The sequence below is a fragment of the Lissotriton helveticus genome, chromosome 5_1 (assembly GCF_964261635.1).
Source record: "Lissotriton helveticus chromosome 5_1, aLisHel1.1, whole genome shotgun sequence".
Lineage (NCBI taxonomy): Eukaryota > Metazoa > Chordata > Amphibia > Caudata > Salamandridae > Lissotriton > Lissotriton helveticus.
The window spans coordinates 1,301,428,379-1,301,448,130 of NC_136065.1; the positions used below are offsets into that span (position 1 = coordinate 1,301,428,379).

Genomic DNA, 19,752 nt, shown 5'->3' on the forward strand with positions numbered 1-19,752 from the left:
ATCAAAACTCTTGATTGGTTAACCCAGTCTCTTTAAAAAAAATAAGTTACATTATTTTACTACATGGCTTCTAATGCTCACTGCTAAAGTATCAGTCAATTGTTACGGAAGCACACAGTGTGCACAGGAACACACAAGAAGATTTATATGACAAGGCCTCGCTCTGAAATACTTGTATTGCACACAAGAAATGTTGAGGAGGCAAGGAAACACATTTGGTACAAGAACATTTTAATTGATTTGGTATTCTAGACAAAGGTTAAGAAGCTCACTCCAATTCATTGTTAGGCTTTGAAGCAGGGGATGCATCAGGCAAAGCTACTCTGTCCAATCAAGAACAGTGACCATTGAAATACTAGATTAGATGTTCAAAGCTGCAGGTGAATCATACTTCCTAGTCCAGTTGGACTTGTCGGTTGCAGTCAACACCACAGAACAAACACTAGACTATATGCCACAATAGATCGTGAATAAGAGGTTAATTGATAAACTGGTTATATTTCTTTCTATCCAATATGGATCGTCGTGATCTCTGTGCCCATTCAATTTACATGGAATCACTTCACACAAAAGTCCAGGAAAAGCTAATCAACATCTACCAGCATTTTGATGATAGACAAAATTACTTAAACATTTCCAGTCCTTCACAAATTAAGAACTCGAAAGATATTCATAGACAAACTAACAATTTTGATAAATTTATCCCTCAAACTAAATCTGGTAAAAACAGATTTTATATACCTGTAGTTCGGATGGATATCCAACTCCATATCATCATGGAAACGGTTTCCAATCCTGGGATTTTCATCTACAAACTATTGCCATTAGTTATTCATCTAAGTATTTAAATGGGAAGACACCAAGAATATAACAGAATACATTATGTTGTCAAAAGAAAGCCCAGAACCGGATTCAGTGTTTGTTGACATGGAGCGAGGTTGTCCTTTAGATGAGACAACCTCCTCCTACAGTTCAACAAAGCTTGAACAAGTATTCTCTGTAGGAATATCTAGCACATTGGTCCCATCAGTTAAAGCACTTTGATTCATCATGGGCCAGAAATGGACTACTTTAACCTGCCTTGCCAAACTATATCACTTCAACTCTTTCGACTCAATAACATCCTTCCTCCTGCCTTCAGAGTAGTGGTATACGCTGGGTTTATCACAACGTGATGGTAGCAATGCAGATGGCTTCCCCAAAACCTCGCTGACATCATTCAAGGCAATTCTGCACGCAGCAGCATGCCCTGTCTAAAGCGCCTGACAATCCTAAAACAGCACTTATTTTGAGCGACCTCCACTGACTTGCACTCGAAACTCGATTTTTTTTAAATGCCCTGCCTCAAATAAACAGTGATTTGCCTTGGTCTTTCCTCCTACCCGAGAAACAAAACCCGCACTACAGGAGGACAAGACACACTAGAAACATACATAAAGAAAGTTCAAGTGGTTCAATGTAAAACAAAACATTTCCTTCGTAAGGTGCGTGGGATTCCTAAAGACTAGGAGTTTAAATTTCTTTATAATAGATTATAAAACACAGAATACCAGATTGCTTGTAATCACATAATATTTTGCATCTTTTTCTTTTTTTCCCGTGCAATTAAGTCACTCGCACTGCACAATTTCATCTGGCATAGCTGGATAATTAAAGTACCTTTTTGAATTACAAGTGCATTCTCGGTAAACAGAAAAAAAGCGTAACGTATCCCAGAAGAAAACTGACGTTCAAGTACGTACCTGGGGCTGCAGCTCCGCCAGCAGCCGCAGCACTAGCAGTAGGTGCAGCAACAGCACCACCGGCTGGAACACAGGCTAACTTCCCGAGGCCTATGGAAAAAAAGGATAACTGTAAGCAATTGGCAGATGAACTTTTGTACAAAACAGAACACTTGCCCCCATTTTCGATTTTTGATGGAGGCCCACTAAAATTATTTGCCTTTTCTTTTATGGTATTTAAAATACTTTGTGGAAGTGGTTAAGCGTACATGCCAACTTCCCCTGTTCGATTTCTAGTCATACACACGATCTAGGACTGCTTTCACTCAGTCTAGGAGGGAAACACACCAAAGTTACGAACAACACTTGCACGTAGACTCGTGAAACGAGTATCACACCCAAGAAAAAATAGCAGGTAGGCGTGATGTACATTTGTGATTCCTTCAATATGGCTACTTGGTGTCAGTAGGCCTTCCTTTGTGTTCCCATCTTCCCAGCCTCCCATAGTACCTGCGAGTGTTCTAACTTGTATGTGAAAGTTCCAGTCTTGTCAGTTGATCGTCTGATCAGCTGGCGAGGTGTACTGCTCTGCTATCCTAATAAATCTCTTGTAACCTGAAGACATGTCTTGCGGCCTACCTAACTTATTTACAACATTTTGGCGACAATCTTGGCTGACCAGACCAGAGAGGAATCTCTAGAAGAAATACCCAGCACGAGCAGCACCTCGCACGAAGAACCCACCTAACTGCGGACTGAAACAAGAAGAAAACTATAAACCTTTGAAACGCACTTGTAACCTGAAGACGTGTCTTGCTGCCTACCTAACTTATTTACAACACATGAATAATAAAATGAAGAACGAACAGTAGTTTTGAGTCTGAATTCTTGATCACACTAAATAGAGCAGACTGGTTTTACAATTGTGATAGACTTCCTTTTGGAATTTTCCTGACAAAGGGAATTCTTGAAAAAGTTCGAGAATTGGTGAGGAGTATAAGGCGAAGCGTTAGTTTCCAGGCTCCATCCAAAGTTTGTTTTTCCGGTTGTCAGCGCTGAGCCTGAAAACTTCAAGTGGCTGGGAAGCAGATCTGTGGCTTTGACTTCATCTGCCTGTAAGGACGGAGGAGCACACTATGCCAGAATAACTATTTTGAGCTAAAAACACCAGCCACCTACAACTTATAGAAACACCCTCCGCACACTTCCACAGCTTCTCTCCAACGCCTTCCATCTCGACCTCAACTATCGTCCTCGTTAACAATACTAAGATCCCCACAAAATAACACATAGCATAACGTACAAAACAATGAAAACATTTTTAACAAGCAAAAATAAAAGTAAGTAAGTAAGTAAGTAAAGGGGGTTTTGTCATGCGCAAACTTAGCCCAGTGGGCGTCAAGGCGCCTAATTCCAAATCCAGCTCATAACAGATAACCCTGCAGCTCAACCTGTGTAGGCTCTGGAGAAGCACCACGTTTTTAAGGCCTTTTTGAAGAGCGATAGAGAAGCGTTTAACATCACTGAATGTAAAAGCATGAATACATTTCATATAATTAAATATTGTACATGGCTCCCCTAGACAAAAGTGTACATGCTTTTCATATAAATGAGTCATGTACATAGCTTGCATATCTGATGTCACCCTACAAAATAATCTTCACATTTATGAGAACGTACTATACGCCCACCTCCAGTAAAGAAGTACATTTCTCCCACTTACACTAGCACCCCAACCTGATGTAAAAGTTCCAGTTGCTTCTGACATCACACAACCATCAGAGTTTTCAACACCATCCTCCATCAATCACTGTATGCGTCCTCCACTGCATGTCACCTCATTCTCAGGCTTCTGAATTCCAACACACTTCTGGTATCTAGCAAGTTTACTAACATACCATGCCTTCCAATTACTCAATTTGGCAAAATTATTTAACAACTCCACTACTTCAAAAGGACCTATACATTTACTGCAATCCATTTCCTTTTTCAGTGGATCCATTACTTTAACTTAATCTCCAACCTGCAACATCACCTCTTTCACCCTATGATTCTGGTCATATTACTTTTTATAGTTAGACCTACAACTATTTTTATTCTTTTTAACATCCATAGAGATCGTACTCTACCTCTGTTGGTTCATACATGCTTATCTTTGGTAAACAGATCTCTTCCCTTCAAAACTTGAAAGGGTGAGTATCCAGTTACTGTAGAAGAAGTTGTGCAATAGACCCATACAAGGTTTTATATTTCCATCTTTTAGAACTCTTTACAGCCATTTGTAAATTGCCCATTAACACCTGTTGAGGCGTTCCACTACACCATTGCTTACTGAATAAACCGAGGTAGGTTTCCATAAAATGCTTCTCAGCAAGTAACCCTGGAACACACTGGACACAAACTGTGGGCCGTTGCCACCGAGTAGAGATTTGGAAATATAGTCCAGCTGGAGAATCTCCGCACACAAATGATTTCTAAAATTGACTTTCTCCATCACATACACACTTATTTATAAAACAAGTCATACAATACAACAATGTCTTGATCAACACCCTGCCGATCTGGTTTGGTTCAAAGCATAAAAAGCTAGCAGTTCCCATGGCTCATCCACACAAGCAAAAAGACAGCCTAAAATTTATCAAAGTCTTTGTGAGAAGTTGGCCTGGTAGGGGATGTTTCCAATTCTGGAACCACCTACTACCTGACCAAACAATCCCTTATGGTGTCTGGTTGTAAGTCAACCTTATTAGACAAGCTATCCTAGGGGTAGCATGGACTAAGCAGCCTAAAGGCTTAACTTAAGAGGTCGTGTTAAGCGAGCTGTTTTACCACATACAATCCTGTAATACCAAATGAAAGGACACCACACAAGTATATATTATAAAAATATATGTGTTTATTACTAAAAACAATCCCCAGTATTCTTTATGTATAAAGGGGCACAAGCGTTAAATCAAAAAGCACTGTTTAAACATACAAGTTGCACAATTATGGATGAGGGCAGGGGGCCACTCAAACCATATACTAAACAAGTGGTATAAGAGAGGCCACTCGAACAGTGGTTAGGCCTAGGGCCTAGGGAATCGCTGGGAGCAGTCAGGACAAGCAATGCTGAAGTCGGGAATGGCCCTCGGGATTCGGGAGATGTGCGGAAAGCGCACGCATGCACCAATGTTAACCAATGGTGCGTAAAAGTCAAATAGTTAAAGTTTAAGGACACTTCCGCTGAACCTAGAGGAACAAAACTTAACACACAGACCCTAGAGGTGTGCACCAGTGTGGGAACACCGGCGGAGCAAAGTTACCTCACCCACAGGAAGTGGGTGCACAGGGTCGAAGTGGCGTCGGGTTTTGACACGCAGGCTCTTGGTGCTTGAAGCTGAAAGGGCTGCAGGCAGGGTGAAGACGAAGTGTCCGGTGGAGTCCAAGAGTGGACTCAAGTTGTAGAGTACCTGAAAGCAGAGGGGACAGAGTCTGGGTCACTCAGCAGTGACCAGGGTGGAACCAGGACGGAACCAGGCAATGTCGGGCGCAATCAGGTGGTCGTCGAGGCGCTTCTCTTCGCTGTCACGTGGGCTCTGGGGCATCTGCGACGTCCAGGAGCAGGTCACGATCTGTCCCACGCAGGCTCTCACCGTCGGTGCAGTCGGCTTCCGGTTTGGAGCAAACAAGCCTTGGTAAGAGCAATCCACGCGGGATTGGAAGATGGCGTCTCACTCGGACCAGGAAGGTCAGAGTCGGGGCTCCCTTTCAGGGGAGCTGGTGTGGATCTGGAGCAACCAGAATCACGAGTCTTCTTTTGTAGTTCGTCGGCACAGGGACCACAAGCCAGCTGGCAAGTGACCGGGCCAACGCGTTGAGCCAAATCGTGCCAAAGGGCCCCACGCAGCACTCGTCGAGTGTAGAGGGCTGAACTTCGGCTCAGGAGTAGCTCAGGGTGGGGGCTTCTCAAACCCCGGTGCACAGCTTCGAGGGTCACTCGTGGGCTGCACGGTCAGCGTCTCGTGGTCACTTCAAGATGGCGTGCCCCACGCTTCCGGTCGCCTCCACGGGTCTCAGCTTTGCAGGGACTGTGGATCGGGCGGTTAGAAGCTGGGCAGGCTTGATCTCGTCGATCTCAGTCGCTCGAGTTCCGGCGGGAACTGCAACCAAGTAGACGTCGAGGGCTGGATGGTGCCTGCTGCTGCAGGGTGGTCACTCCTTGACCACAAGGGAGATTCTTCGGGCTTCCACGTTGAGATGGAGGGCGAAGGGTCCAGAATATCGTTTCAAATGTTTCTTCCAGGAAATCTGATGTGCATTGGCACTGCTCCCACTCTTATTCGAATCTGGTGGGCGTGATTACCTGCTAGGTCCCCTCCTATGGGTGGGACCCAGGAAGTGGGTGGATACACCCCCTTCCTTTGATCCAGGCCGCCCTGGCACGAGGGCTGGAGTGCCCCAGAACCGGTTTGGCCGGATTATGCAAGGGGCAGCCTTGTGCGCCCCAGGCAGTGTCTGGTTTCTTTCAAACCTCCCTGCTACAATACACTATCTCCTGTCTGGAGGGCGGTGACACCCTCCTGTGACAGGAAACCCTTTGTCCAGGACCCCCTTGACTGGGTTTCGGTCAGCTCCAGGGGTCCAGACATTTGTCTGTGGCAGAGGCATCCATTTTGTGGATCTTAAGGCCTTTGGAGAAATCAACCGCATTAAAGTGAAGTAACATGTCTTACCCCTCTAGAGGGGTGGAATGCCATCCCCGTCGCCAGAACTGGCGAGGGGATGGTATTCCAAAGCGTATGACACCTTACACGACATGTTTTGATAAAGCCAAACCAGAGTTGCTAAATAACCGCGAGGATTATAAGGCACTTAATAGTATATGGTATGGCATTATCCTGAAAACAGCTTAGGGATTTGTTCCCGACGGCTGCAGACAGGCTCAGCTCATGCTAGAGCTCCATCTCACATAAAAACCATGCACCCAGCCTCCAGGATTGGTGAGGCCTGTCTATAGGAGTGGCTCACAGGTTTACATGTGTCCAGATATAGGTTTAGACATAGGTATACTATATCTAAGCAAGGGGTGTGTACACCACCTTACCCCAGCTGAGTGATCAGCCAGTTGTGTCAATTTAAGAACCAGCCAGGGGTGGCAAAAGATATGCTGCAGCCCCTGGTAGGCCTTAGTGGCTCCTGTGCCCTGTGCACCTATAGTGCATTCTACAGGGGCTGACAAGGAGTCCATTTCCAATTGGTATGTACCTAGGGTACATGGAATCCATTTTACAGAGAGAGCAGATGGCCTGGGGCCCTGATTAGCAGGGAACCAGGTCAACTAAGTCAAAAAACCAGCTAAACACAGGCAAAAAATCTGGGGTAACCATAGTCAGGTAGCCACCTTCCTACATAACCCCCCCCCAAACGAAAGGAGATAAGGCTATCCTTGGCCAGGTAAGCCTATATTGCCTGAGTGGCCATATAAGGAAGTACCTGCACTAGCATGGGTACCCCCTGTCTCATGGTCCACTAAGCAGTCCCTCACCCTTTGGGTATTAGAGGGTCTCCACCATAGGGAATCACTACCTTGGGTGTGTTTATGCAAAGTTAAAGGCTGGTTTGGATATGGAGTATTGAAGTGAGGCTCTACTAATTTAGGGCTTAGCTTCCTCCAATTATCTTCCACCATGTGTGCCTTTCTTTCTTTAACTGAGTTGCACTGTGCTCTCAGGGTCAACCTCTGGCTACCTAAAGCTGGAGGCTGGGTCCCTCTGTTTGGCTTGCTGGAGGGACAGTTCAGGTTTGGGCCCTTTGGGTCCCAGGTTTGGCTGTGCCCAACAGAATCCATCTGGGGGAGGTCCCTAACTGTTTTTAAGGGGGCTCCCTCAGGAGTTTTTAAAGTTTTCACCTTACTAGGGCTACTAGTTTTGGTGCACCTAATCTTTTGATGGGGGTGCTTTATTTGACAGGGGGCCCTCTGGGTCTCACTGTCCTTCTTGTCCTCTGCAGCCCTGGGCTGGCTAAGGCAAGGGAGAGAGGGGCAGGTTACCTGCTCCAGACTGGGTCCCACCTGAGAAGGGTCCACTGACATCAGAGGTTCTGTCAGGCTAGGCCCAACCACCTCTGGGGCAGTTCCTTCATCAGGGGTAAGATCAGTTCCCTGAGGAGGCTGATCCTGTCCTAAAGTCTGGTGAGGGGGAGATTTCTCTTCCTCCTCCATGCTCTCAGTTTGTGTGGAGTTATCCATCATTTCAGGTTTCACAACACACGTGTCAGTTTGAGTTTGGGCTGTGGCCATCACAGCCCCACCAACCTTTTCAGGAGGAGACTCAGTTTGGGTTTCTGCTGTTATCATAACAGCTTTGCTATTCTGTTCAGGAAGAGCTTTTGCTAAAGGTGGGGCAGGGAGTATCTCCGCCCTACCAACCTTTTCAGGAAGGACATCTTGAATTGGGGCTGTAGCCATCACAGCCCCACTAACCTTTCCATTGGAATTTACCATTCTAGAATGGATTTCCTGTTCAACCCCAGCCCAGGCTGAGATTTCTAAATCATTACCCAGTAGACAGTCTACAGGCAAGTTTGGGGACACTGCCACTCTCTTTGGGCCAGTGACACCTCCCCAGCTGAGACTTACTACTGCCATGGGATGATTTGTTTGGATGCCATCAATGTTTATTACCTGGTATGTGGCACCAGGTAAAAGTTGCTTAGAGGGGACTATGCCATCGGCCACCATGGTGATGCTAGCCCCTGTGTCTCTAAAAGCTTCAACTCTTAAACCATTGATGATGGGTTCTTGTCTATACTTGCTCAAAGTATTTGGGCAAGCAGAGAAGTTGGCAAACCCCATGCCAGCCTCATAAACAAGATCATTGGGTGATGGGGACCTGGATAGGCCAGGGTCCACCTGATTTCCAAAAGTAAACCCACCCAGATTCCTGGGTGTGCTTCCACTTCCTGGGGGATTACTGCTGACAGTAACAGGAGGTGTTGAAGCTGGCTTTGGAGGTATATTTTCTTTATTGTTATTCTTGGGACAACAGCTGTCTGTTTTGTAATGCCCCACCTGTTTACAGGGATAACAATAGGGTTTTTTCTCAGTTGAAGAAGTGTCTTGGGACCCACCCCCATCCTTGGAGTTTTGGGGCCCTGGGGAAGTCTTTTCTTTACTTTTATCCCCACCCTTATCTTGAGGCTTGGTAGACTCCTTCTTCTGGTTACTGTCCTGATTCTTAGGCCTAATCCTGGTTCTGACCCATTTGTCTGCCTTCTTTCCTAATTCTTGGGGAGAGGTCAGATCAGAGTCTACCAGGTGCTGGTGTAAGAGCTGGTTCTGACAATTACTTAGGATCTGCTCCCTCATAATCAAATTATACAATCCTGTAAAGTCATGTACTTTGCTGCCATGTAGCCAACCCTCCAGAGCCTTAGTAGCACAATCTACAAAATCAGTCCAGTCCTGAGTCTGTGTCTTCTGGGTGTCTCTGAACTTGAACCTGTACTGTTCAGTGGTTAAGCCAAACCCATCTATCAGAACACTCTTCAGGACTTTGTAATTGTTTGCATCCTCATGTCTAACAGTGAGGAGCTTATCTCTCCCTTTCTCTGAAAAGGAGTACCATAAGATTGCTGCCCACTGTTCCTCAGGAACCTGCTGTACCATGCAGGCTCTCTCAAGAGCAGTCATCCATTTGTGGATGTCATCCCCTTCTTTGAAGGGGGGCACAATCTTTGTCAGGTTTCTACTATCATAGGACCTGGGTTTCTCTTTTGGAATATTGCTGCCACCAGTGGCATCTAAGCCACACAATTTCTGCTCTCTTGCCAAGGCAAGTTTAGCTTGAGCTAAGGTGAGTCTAGCTTGACTCAGGGCTACCTCCTCTCTCTCTATCTGGAGTTTGACAGCCCTCATTCTAGCCCTATGCTCAGCTTTCTGAGAAGCACTCATGCCTCTCTCTGAGTCTCTGGAGGCACTAGAAATATGAGAGTCCCCTGAGGGAGATCTCACTCTTCTGTTGCCTGGGAGAATCACATGTTGGGTTCTGGGGAGGGGCTGGCCCTCTCCATTCCCCAGTAGGTCCAAGTTGGCCTGGCTAAGCCTACCAACTGGAACCTGGCTACCCTGATCCTGTACTCCTAAGTCCTCAGCATCTGAGTCCTCATCTTCATCATCATCCTCCTCTTCAGGGGGATCAACTGCAGGGGGGTTCCCTGTGTCTAGGGAAGCTGCTTTTGCCTTCTCTAAGTCATCCTGTTCTAGGATTTCTACCAGGATTAGGCAGGTGGGGCTTCTGCCCCTTTTTAACCCTCTTGCTTTGCACAAGGCAATCAAGTCTCTGCGGGTTAGTTTGTCATATCCAAAAGTTGCCTGGGTAGGGTCAACTGTCACAGGAGCAGACCCTGAGGCTTTTCCTGTGTCAGACATGGTTACTAGTGAGGTGTAAGTGGTGCACTTACCTACACTAAGTGTTTTCCTACTGGACCTTGCTAGTGAGTTGTAGTCAGGGGTGTGCTACTCCCTTCAACCTACAACTACTAAGTTCAGTAGAACTTAATATGCTAAGCTTTTGATTTTATATGTACCTAGAGGTACTTGATGTGATCTTTCAATTTGATATAAAGATTGCAATGGTAAAACAACAGCAAGCTCAAATCCGCACCGCTGCTCACCAATGTGAGAAGTTGGCCTGGTAGGGGATGTTTCCAATTCTGGAACCACCTACTACCTGACCAAACAATCCCTTATGGTGTCTGGTTGTAAGTCAACCTTATTAGACAAGCTATCCTAGGGGTAGCATGGACTAAGCAGCCTAAAGGCTTAACTTAAGAGGTCGTGTTAAGCGAGCTGTTTTACCACATACAATCCTGTAATACCAAATGAAAGGACACCACACAAGTATATATTATAAAAATATATGTGTTTATTACTAAAAACAATCCCCAGTATTCTTTATGTATAAAGGGGCACAAGCGTTAAATCAAAAAGCACTGTTTAAACATACAAGTTGCACAATTATGGATGAGGGCAGGGGGCCACTCAAACCATATACTAAACAAGTGGTATAAGAGAGGCCACTCGAACAGTGGTTAGGCCTAGGGCCTAGGGAATCGCTGGGAGCAGTCAGGACAAGCAATGCTGAAGTCGGGAATGGCCCTCGGGATTCGGGAGATGTGCGGAAAGCGCACGCATGCACCAATGTTAACCAATGGTGCGTAAAAGTCAAATAGTTAAAGTTTAAGGACACTTCCGCTGAACCTAGAGGAACAAAACTTAACACACAGACCCTAGAGGTGTGCACCAGTGTGGGAACACCGGCGGAGCAAAGTTACCTCACCCACAGGAAGTGGGTGCACAGGGTCGAAGTGGCGTCGGGTTTTGACACGCAGGCTCTTGGTGCTTGAAGCTGAAAGGGCTGCAGGCAGGGTGAAGACGAAGTGTCCGGTGGAGTCCAAGAGTGGACTCAAGTTGTAGAGTACCTGAAAGCAGAGGGGACAGAGTCTGGGTCACTCAGCAGTGACCAGGGTGGAACCAGGACGGAACCAGGCAATGTCGGGCGCAATCAGGTGGTCGTCGAGGCGCTTCTCTTCGCTGTCACGTGGGCTCTGGGGCATCTGCGACGTCCAGGAGCAGGTCACGATCTGTCCCACGCAGGCTCTCACCGTCGGTGCAGTCGGCTTCCGGTTTGGAGCAAACAAGCCTTGGTAAGAGCAATCCACGCGGGATTGGAAGATGGCGTCTCACTCGGACCAGGAAGGTCAGAGTCGGGGCTCCCTTTCAGGGGAGCTGGTGTGGATCTGGAGCAACCAGAATCACGAGTCTTCTTTTGTAGTTCGTCGGCACAGGGACCACAAGCCAGCTGGCAAGTGACCGGGCCAACGCGTTGAGCCAAATCGTGCCAAAGGGCCCCACGCAGCACTCGTCGAGTGTAGAGGGCTGAACTTCGGCTCAGGAGTAGCTCAGGGTGGGGGCTTCTCAAACCCCGGTGCACAGCTTCGAGGGTCACTCGTGGGCTGCACGGTCAGCGTCTCGTGGTCACTTCAAGATGGCGTGCCCCACGCTTCCGGTCGCCTCCACGGGTCTCAGCTTTGCAGGGACTGTGGATCGGGCGGTTAGAAGCTGGGCAGGCTTGATCTCGTCGATCTCAGTCGCTCGAGTTCCGGCGGGAACTGCAACCAAGTAGACGTCGAGGGCTGGATGGTGCCTGCTGCTGCAGGGTGGTCACTCCTTGACCACAAGGGAGATTCTTCGGGCTTCCACGTTGAGATGGAGGGCGAAGGGTCCAGAATATCGTTTCAAATGTTTCTTCCAGGAAATCTGATGTGCATTGGCACTGCTCCCACTCTTATTCGAATCTGGTGGGCGTGATTACCTGCTAGGTCCCCTCCTATGGGTGGGACCCAGGAAGTGGGTGGATACACCCCCTTCCTTTGATCCAGGCCGCCCTGGCACGAGGGCTGGAGTGCCCCAGAACCGGTTTGGCCGGATTATGCAAGGGGCAGCCTTGTGCGCCCCAGGCAGTGTCTGGTTTCTTTCAAACCTCCCTGCTACAATACACTATCTCCTGTCTGGAGGGCGGTGACACCCTCCTGTGACAGGAAACCCTTTGTCCAGGACCCCCTTGACTGGGTTTCGGTCAGCTCCAGGGGTCCAGACATTTGTCTGTGGCAGAGGCATCCATTTTGTGGATCTTAAGGCCTTTGGAGAAATCAACCGCATTAAAGTGAAGTAACATGTCTTACCCCTCTAGAGGGGTGGAATGCCATCCCCGTCGCCAGAACTGGCGAGGGGATGGTATTCCAAAGCGTATGACACCTTACACGACATGTTTTGATAAAGCCAAACCAGAGTTGCTAAATAACCGCGAGGATTATAAGGCACTTAATAGTATATGGTATGGCATTATCCTGAAAACAGCTTAGGGATTTGTTCCCGACGGCTGCAGACAGGCTCAGCTCATGCTAGAGCTCCATCTCACATAAAAACCATGCACCCAGCCTCCAGGATTGGTGAGGCCTGTCTATAGGAGTGGCTCACAGGTTTACATGTGTCCAGATATAGGTTTAGACATAGGTATACTATATCTAAGCAAGGGGTGTGTACACCACCTTACCCCAGCTGAGTGATCAGCCAGTTGTGTCAATTTAAGAACCAGCCAGGGGTGGCAAAAGATATGCTGCAGCCCCTGGTAGGCCTTAGTGGCTCCTGTGCCCTGTGCACCTATAGTGCATTCTACAGGGGCTGACAAGGAGTCCATTTCCAATTGGTATGTACCTAGGGTACATGGAATCCATTTTACAGAGAGAGCAGATGGCCTGGGGCCCTGATTAGCAGGGAACCAGGTCAACTAAGTCAAAAAACCAGCTAAACACAGGCAAAAAATCTGGGGTAACCATAGTCAGGTAGCCACCTTCCTACAGTCTTTTTCGCATTTGAGCATGCCACACATTCACGCTCAAACCTCCTCGTCATCTCAATATCAATTCCTGGTTACCAATGAATTTGCACTCTTGTTACACTTGCTGATCCCATTTGTCCTTCATGACATTACTCTAGAACCTTGTACTGGAGTTTTGAAGGGGAAATTACTAAGCCTGGACGGACGTCACGAAGTTCCAAGTACAAAAACTCTGCCTAGATACGCAGAGCTCAGCGAGTTCCGAGTGCGTTAGATAAATGCAGTTTATGATGATTCAGTGCCAGGTGCTTGTCCGCACTGTGCAATCGCATACGGCACCATGCACAGGACAAGTGGGCACTGCTTCCTTTCTGCCACTCAAAGAGATTTTTACTCGAGCGGCAGCTTTCTCAACGCGAACGGACAGTTTCTCAACGCGAGCGGTAGTGAGCTTATGAGACCATTCGTAATGAGAAATCTGACCGCCCGCGTTGAGAAATCTTGCTGGGAGGTTGATTTTCCAAGCTCGCCAACTTGATGTAGACGATCATGAACGAGGAAAAATCTTGCTCGCGAACTTGACGTTGACGAACGAGAGTGAGGAAAAAACCTTTACGAGCTTCAAGTACTGCGGAGTGTGGAAAACTCTGCAAACTCCGCGAGCGGAGTTCACCACCCAGACTTAGAAATTACTTACTTAATACTCAAATTTGTTAGTTGCTAAATCTTTGACAAACTTAGCATAAAACTATCCTAGACCTAAAAAACAAAAAAAGAAGGGGGTTGAGGAGAAAACCCCACTAGCACCAGGAATTTTTAATGTCTGCATGTGGGCGATCCCATGGAAAAGGATCGGGACGATTTTGAGGGCCATTGGTCCCCCGGGGGGCAGAAAACACCACTGGCACCAGGAATTTATAATATTGGTGCACCTTTGGGCAAGGCTTGCCCACCCCATTTGTTTTTTACTTGTGGTTGGTTTCTGCCCCAACATCCTCCCACTACTAACATACAGCTCCCTGTGTGTAAAAGCAATTCTGCTCCGCTTCTAGCAGGCAAGCGTATTTTCTGCTCTTGCTTACTAGAAGTGTAGCCGCCTTTTCTATGGCTTAGCAATAGCAAACAGCAATGTCCTGGGGGGGGGGGGGGGGGGGGGGGTGGACCCCAGGGCCATCTAGGGATCCTGAGGGGGCTGCCCCCCTCCCCCTCCATTTTAGGTGCTAGAGCTACTCTAATTGAAGAATTATTTTTTTTACAGCGGGATAACTGCCAAACTGCACCCCAAAAATCCAAAACCCAGAGGGGCAAAAGACGGCGACTTAAAGACAATGAGCCGCAAAACAAGAACCCAAACAGAATTGCCAGAGAAAACAGCAGAAATAGACAGTGGACATACAAATCATCCCCGAGGGGATCTCTGGGCGCATTGAGGAAAGGATAATTGTTAGGCGAGCACACCTAAAACAGCCATACCATAGTTAACCTCACGCCACTGTCCCTTAACCCCTTCCATGCTGATGACGAGCTCAGCTCGTCATCAGCGTTACCTACCGTGTGCTGATGACGAGCTGAGCTCGTAATGTAACGCGGTAATCTGAAAAATGCCGCATACCGCGGGAAAAACGGCCGCACGCATGCGGTTAACAAGGCAGAGCAACAAATCTTGTCCCTGGATCTCTCCTACCATCTTGAAAGTTCATTTAAATATAGGCAAACAGGTATAGATGTGTTAAAGTTTATAAGGAAATTGAAAATAATAAATTTCCACACCACCAGACAACCCAAACAAGTTATGCCTAAATCTACAGTGAAAGAACTCTCTCATCAAATAGGACTAATAGTAGCTGATATGACATCGCTCAAGGAACAAACAGCTTTACAAAATGAACATCTAGGCTTGAGTGCACCCATTGCTAAACAGGAGCTGGATGAACAAGAGCAAAAAGAGATATGGTGTGAAACAAAATCAGCTTTCAAGTCAAAGTTTTTACCCATCACCCCACATGATGGCATCATGGGTCCGGTGACGACCTAATCAAGGATATAAATCAAATGGGCAAACAAGCTAAATAACACAAAAATTGTAATTGGCAACAACAGAGATACATTGCTTTGATCAACAAGCAACACAATATTGTAATATCTAACTCCGACAAAGGAGGAAATGTTCTCAGGACAGCAACAGCTTATAAAGAAGAAGTCAAACGCCATCTGCAGTATAGCACCTGTTAGATCAGGGCCACAAAGAAACAATGGGTCCAAGTTAAAATGAAAGAACAGTTAACGGAGTGGTGCAATGATGGACTCCTTACCCAAGAATACAGTTTGCCTGTTCTGTATGTAATCCCCCAAATTCATAGGATCTAATCAAACCACCAGGACAAACGATCATCTTGGCAATAGGAGGATTACATAAAAATGTATCTAAATATATGCTATGTGCAGAATTTGCCATCTTTCATCAAAGACACCGGTGGCTTCCTGAACGTTATTTACGACATGCCCTGGGAGGATAATTTAATTTTGATGTCCCTAAATATTTCATCGTTATACATAAGCATTCACCACACTGATGATTTAAGAGCAGTTGAACATTACCCTAGCAAAAGACCACCTGCACTACACCAACATACGGAAATGTTGATGAAGATGATTGAGCAATGTTTGTCTAATAAGTCATCCTTGGTTGATAATTGTATGTATCACACAAAATGCACAACTGTGGACAAGGTCATGTGTATATGATCAATGAGTAAGTCAGCCTCTCTCAACACCCATGTGATATCATCTACCTAACTAGGGGAGACATCCCTTAAGGATAAGAACCCTCACTCACCCGAGGGTGACATGCTTCATCATATGGGTCCCCCTTACCAGTGTAGAAATCCTGGTCCACACTGGGAGCTACTACTCCGGGATCTTAAAGGAGGAGCTCAGAGATGTTTTAATGGGCAAAGGGATGATAATCCCATATGTGAGCAAGATAGGTGTAGTGAGGATAGCAGCGCTGTGTCTATCAAAAACAAGTGAATTTAAAACTATGGAAAAAATGTGATTTTGCTGCTCCCGGGGCTAGCTCTACTCGAGCCACGAGGTACCGACGGACAGTGCGGGGCCTCCTCCCAGAGCAGCTTGTCAGGTAGAGGTGAGGCAGGATTTCCTACTTATTGAGGATACCTGGGTATGACCTGATCATCAGAATAAAAGACAGGAATACCGGTGGAGTATTTAAAATTCCAATTTAATTTCTTTTCCTTTGTTTGTCACATATTGGCAGCAGCAAAATCACATTTTTTCCAACTGGTCCTGAAGAAAGCCGATGATACTTTGTGATCAAGAGGCTGAAACATGTTGACCATTTAGTGACAGTGGTTCTACCTCTATACCACTGTGCTGTTACTTTTTAATCCTGTCAAGCGGAACACATCAATAAAATAATCTAGTGTATCCCCTTAGATAGTTTTAAATTCACTTGTTTTTGATAGACACAGCGCTGCTATCCTCACTACACCTATCTTGCTCACATATGGGATTATCATCCCTTTGCCCATTAAAACATCTCTGAGCTCCTCCTTTAAGATCCCGGAGTAGTAGCTCCCAGTGTGGACCAGGATTTCTACACTGGTAAGGGGGACCCATATGATGAAGCATGTCACCCTCGGGTGAGTGAGGGTTCTTATCCTTAAGGGATGTCTCCCCTAGTTAGGTACATGATATCACATGGGTGTTGAGAGAGGCTGACTTACTCATTGATCATATACACATGACCTTGTCCACAGTTGTGCATTGTGTGATACGTTAATTGGGGAACGCACATTCAGTGGTCTTAGAATTTCCCCACAGACCCCTAATCTACGGTAGTTTTTTTGATAATTGTATGTACCATTAAATACAGGGCCTACGATGGGTACCTGCCTCCCGACCAGCTATGCATGTGGGTTCTCAGTGTGGATCACTCCAAATGGGATGACAACATTGTGCTCTGGTTATGGTATATTGACAACCTCTTCATCATCATAGGAGAGGGTCGAAAGAGTGCTAAGGACTTAATAATACATTAACGTGAACAATCTGAATCAAGATTTCACTGGGGAAGTCAGCAAAATTAAGATACACTCGTTAGATCTGGAGGTATTTGTTGCAGAAGGCAGATTAAAAACCCAACTACACAGAAAAGGTACAGATGGAAATTCACTTTTGCATGCATCCAGGTATAATCCGGAGACATCTCATGATGCATTAATTTGCGCCAAACGAAATTGCAGTTTACCTCAACATATATAGAGCAGAATGACAAGATCCACTGATTTACACAAAAAGGATACGGCACGCAAATGATTATAACTGCAGTAGAAAAGGTTTGTCATCTAAAGAGGGAGATTTGTATTCAGCCAATGCAAAAAAACTGAGACGGAGGGCACAGTCATGTTAAAACCTCATAGCGTAATCAAATCAAAACTAGCTAAGGTAGTCAGGAAAAACTGACACATAATTTGCTCGGATTCTACTATAGGGACATAGGTCCCAGAGAGCCCCAAGTAACCTATTGCAGGGCTAGTTCAATGAGACAGTCTGGTGGGGACCAGTCCAGAAATAACAACAGCAGCTAATTGGCTTACACAAACCAACGGTTTCCATAACTGTTCAAAATGTAGAGACTGTACAATTGGTATCAACACAAAGGAATAGCTTTCTCCTTTTTATCACACACCTATTTCTATCAAGGGCAACTACAATTGCAAAAGCGAATTTGCTGTATATGTTTTTACGTGCAGTTGTAACTCAAGATATGCGAGCAGCACTGTGTTGCAGGTTCACACACACGTATACTGCAACACATGCAAGCTATTAGGAACAAGGATCTAACCTATCCGGTGGCCAGCCACTGTGCCAAAATTCATCAAGGTGATGCCACACAGATGATGTATCTCATCAAACACAATACCATACAACAGAGGGGGTGACGGGGAGAAAGCTTAAAGAAGACTTGAGAGTACATACATTTTGAATCATGATTCTAAATTCCCAAATGGTTTGAATATCGAAGAAGATCTACATAACTTTTTGTAGTTGGGATCTGGACATTTGCCTAATACTACCTAAACTGTCTTGTTGGTGTTTTAGGCTCCCTCATTAGTAAGAGCAATGCCATGCAGTAAGAAAGCAATGATGGGTTTTGAATATTATGTTCAGGAATAGGATTGGCAACACAGGTTTGCTTTGATCGTTCAATTTTCTGCATTGCAAACAGTTGTAGGAGGCAGTACAAATTCAGTATATAAAAAAAGAATGATGCATGGATATTATTTTATTATGAAGTTTCCACTGGTATAGCTAAAGCAACAAACGACAATTATTTGAATGTTATTGACAAAATAATGATGCATTTCACAGTGTTACCTTTTATAGCTTAGTGTTGTATATATTGGTATTACAGAAAGACAAGAGTATTTTTGTATGTCTGTGCCGTCTTAAAAGTTAAAATCATGTGTAGGACGCAGTGTGCGGAGCAGCATGTGCTGCGAATGGCAGGGACCAGGAAACATGCTGACTGGTGTGCATGGAGGACACAATCTTGAAGTCAGCACAAAACCATAGTTTCCCTGCAAGCGGAGTTCATCATTCGTGGACTGGACACCTTGAATTTCATTTATTCCAGGGCAGCTTGAAAATATTATCGGAACCCCATCCTCACAGCTTTCATATGTTCTGGGTGTAGCCTAATAACCAGAGAAACATTGCTAAAGTTGCCCAGGATCAAACTACAAAACGTTTCAACTGGTCTTAACCAGCCTGCAGTTCTTCATCACTTGGGATAAATGCTGTTACCTTGGAACCCTTCTGCACTCAACTGGACTTTGTGAAAGTGACTGATTAGGAGTATAGAAATGGTTTAGCTGTTGCTGATGTCCTCCACAAGAGGATGGGCAAGCCCCAGGTTCTGGTGAAAAGGTTACATCTGCAACTGCAAAACAGAAAGCTAAACTGCCTGGAGTCAAAAGGAGCAGTCCTCCAACACTCTATAGCCAGCAAGTTCCCAGGAACCATGAGGACTTTGCAGCAGTGTAAGTCTGAATCACCCACATGATGGACTGCATCACCAAAGTATATGTGTTGCCGAGGCAATCAAGGATAAATGCAGTGTGCTTGCCCCTTCCAGATTCAACAGATATTGTACAGGAGCCCTTTATCTGACCGAACCAAGCCAAGAGGTGTTTCCTCTTATCCCATTTCACCTCTCCCAAACCTAACAGTTAAAAAGTTGCATGGTTTAAAACAGCAGTTGGCCACCAAGCTCAAATGCAGGTTTTAAATGGTGGAACACGCAAGTCCAGTGGGTACCTCTAGTACCATAGTTGAACCAGTGAAACATAAATGCTGCCCTGCAGTACAGGCCCAATGCATCAACTAGTGACCATCTAGGATTCTAACTACACCCTCTCCCTCTGCCCATTGATGTGGAGCATGAACCCAGCTATTCGGTCCTGTATCTCCCTGCTAACACATCAATACTTAATTATAAACTTGGTTGTGGGTCTATTTTGGGACATGGGTGGGACTGTATTCTAGTTTGTGCATGATACAGGAAGGTGAAGGTGGGTGAAAATGAATGAGAGGAAGTAGGTTGGGTTTAATAAATTAAGTCTGGC

General features: G+C 45.9%; 1 protein-coding gene across 1 annotated transcript in view; it reads right to left on the reverse strand.

The window, feature by feature from the left end:
* The window catches only part of LOC144755337 (large ribosomal subunit protein P2-like), a 97,452-nt gene that overhangs the window by 5,682 nt on the left and 72,018 nt on the right, over positions 1–19,752 (reverse strand). Inside the window, exon 4 of the mRNA XM_078644143.1 lies at positions 1,743–1,832. Coding sequence (XP_078500269.1) covers positions 1,743–1,832 — 90 coding nt within the window. The remainder of the gene's footprint in view (positions 1–1,742; positions 1,833–19,752) is intronic.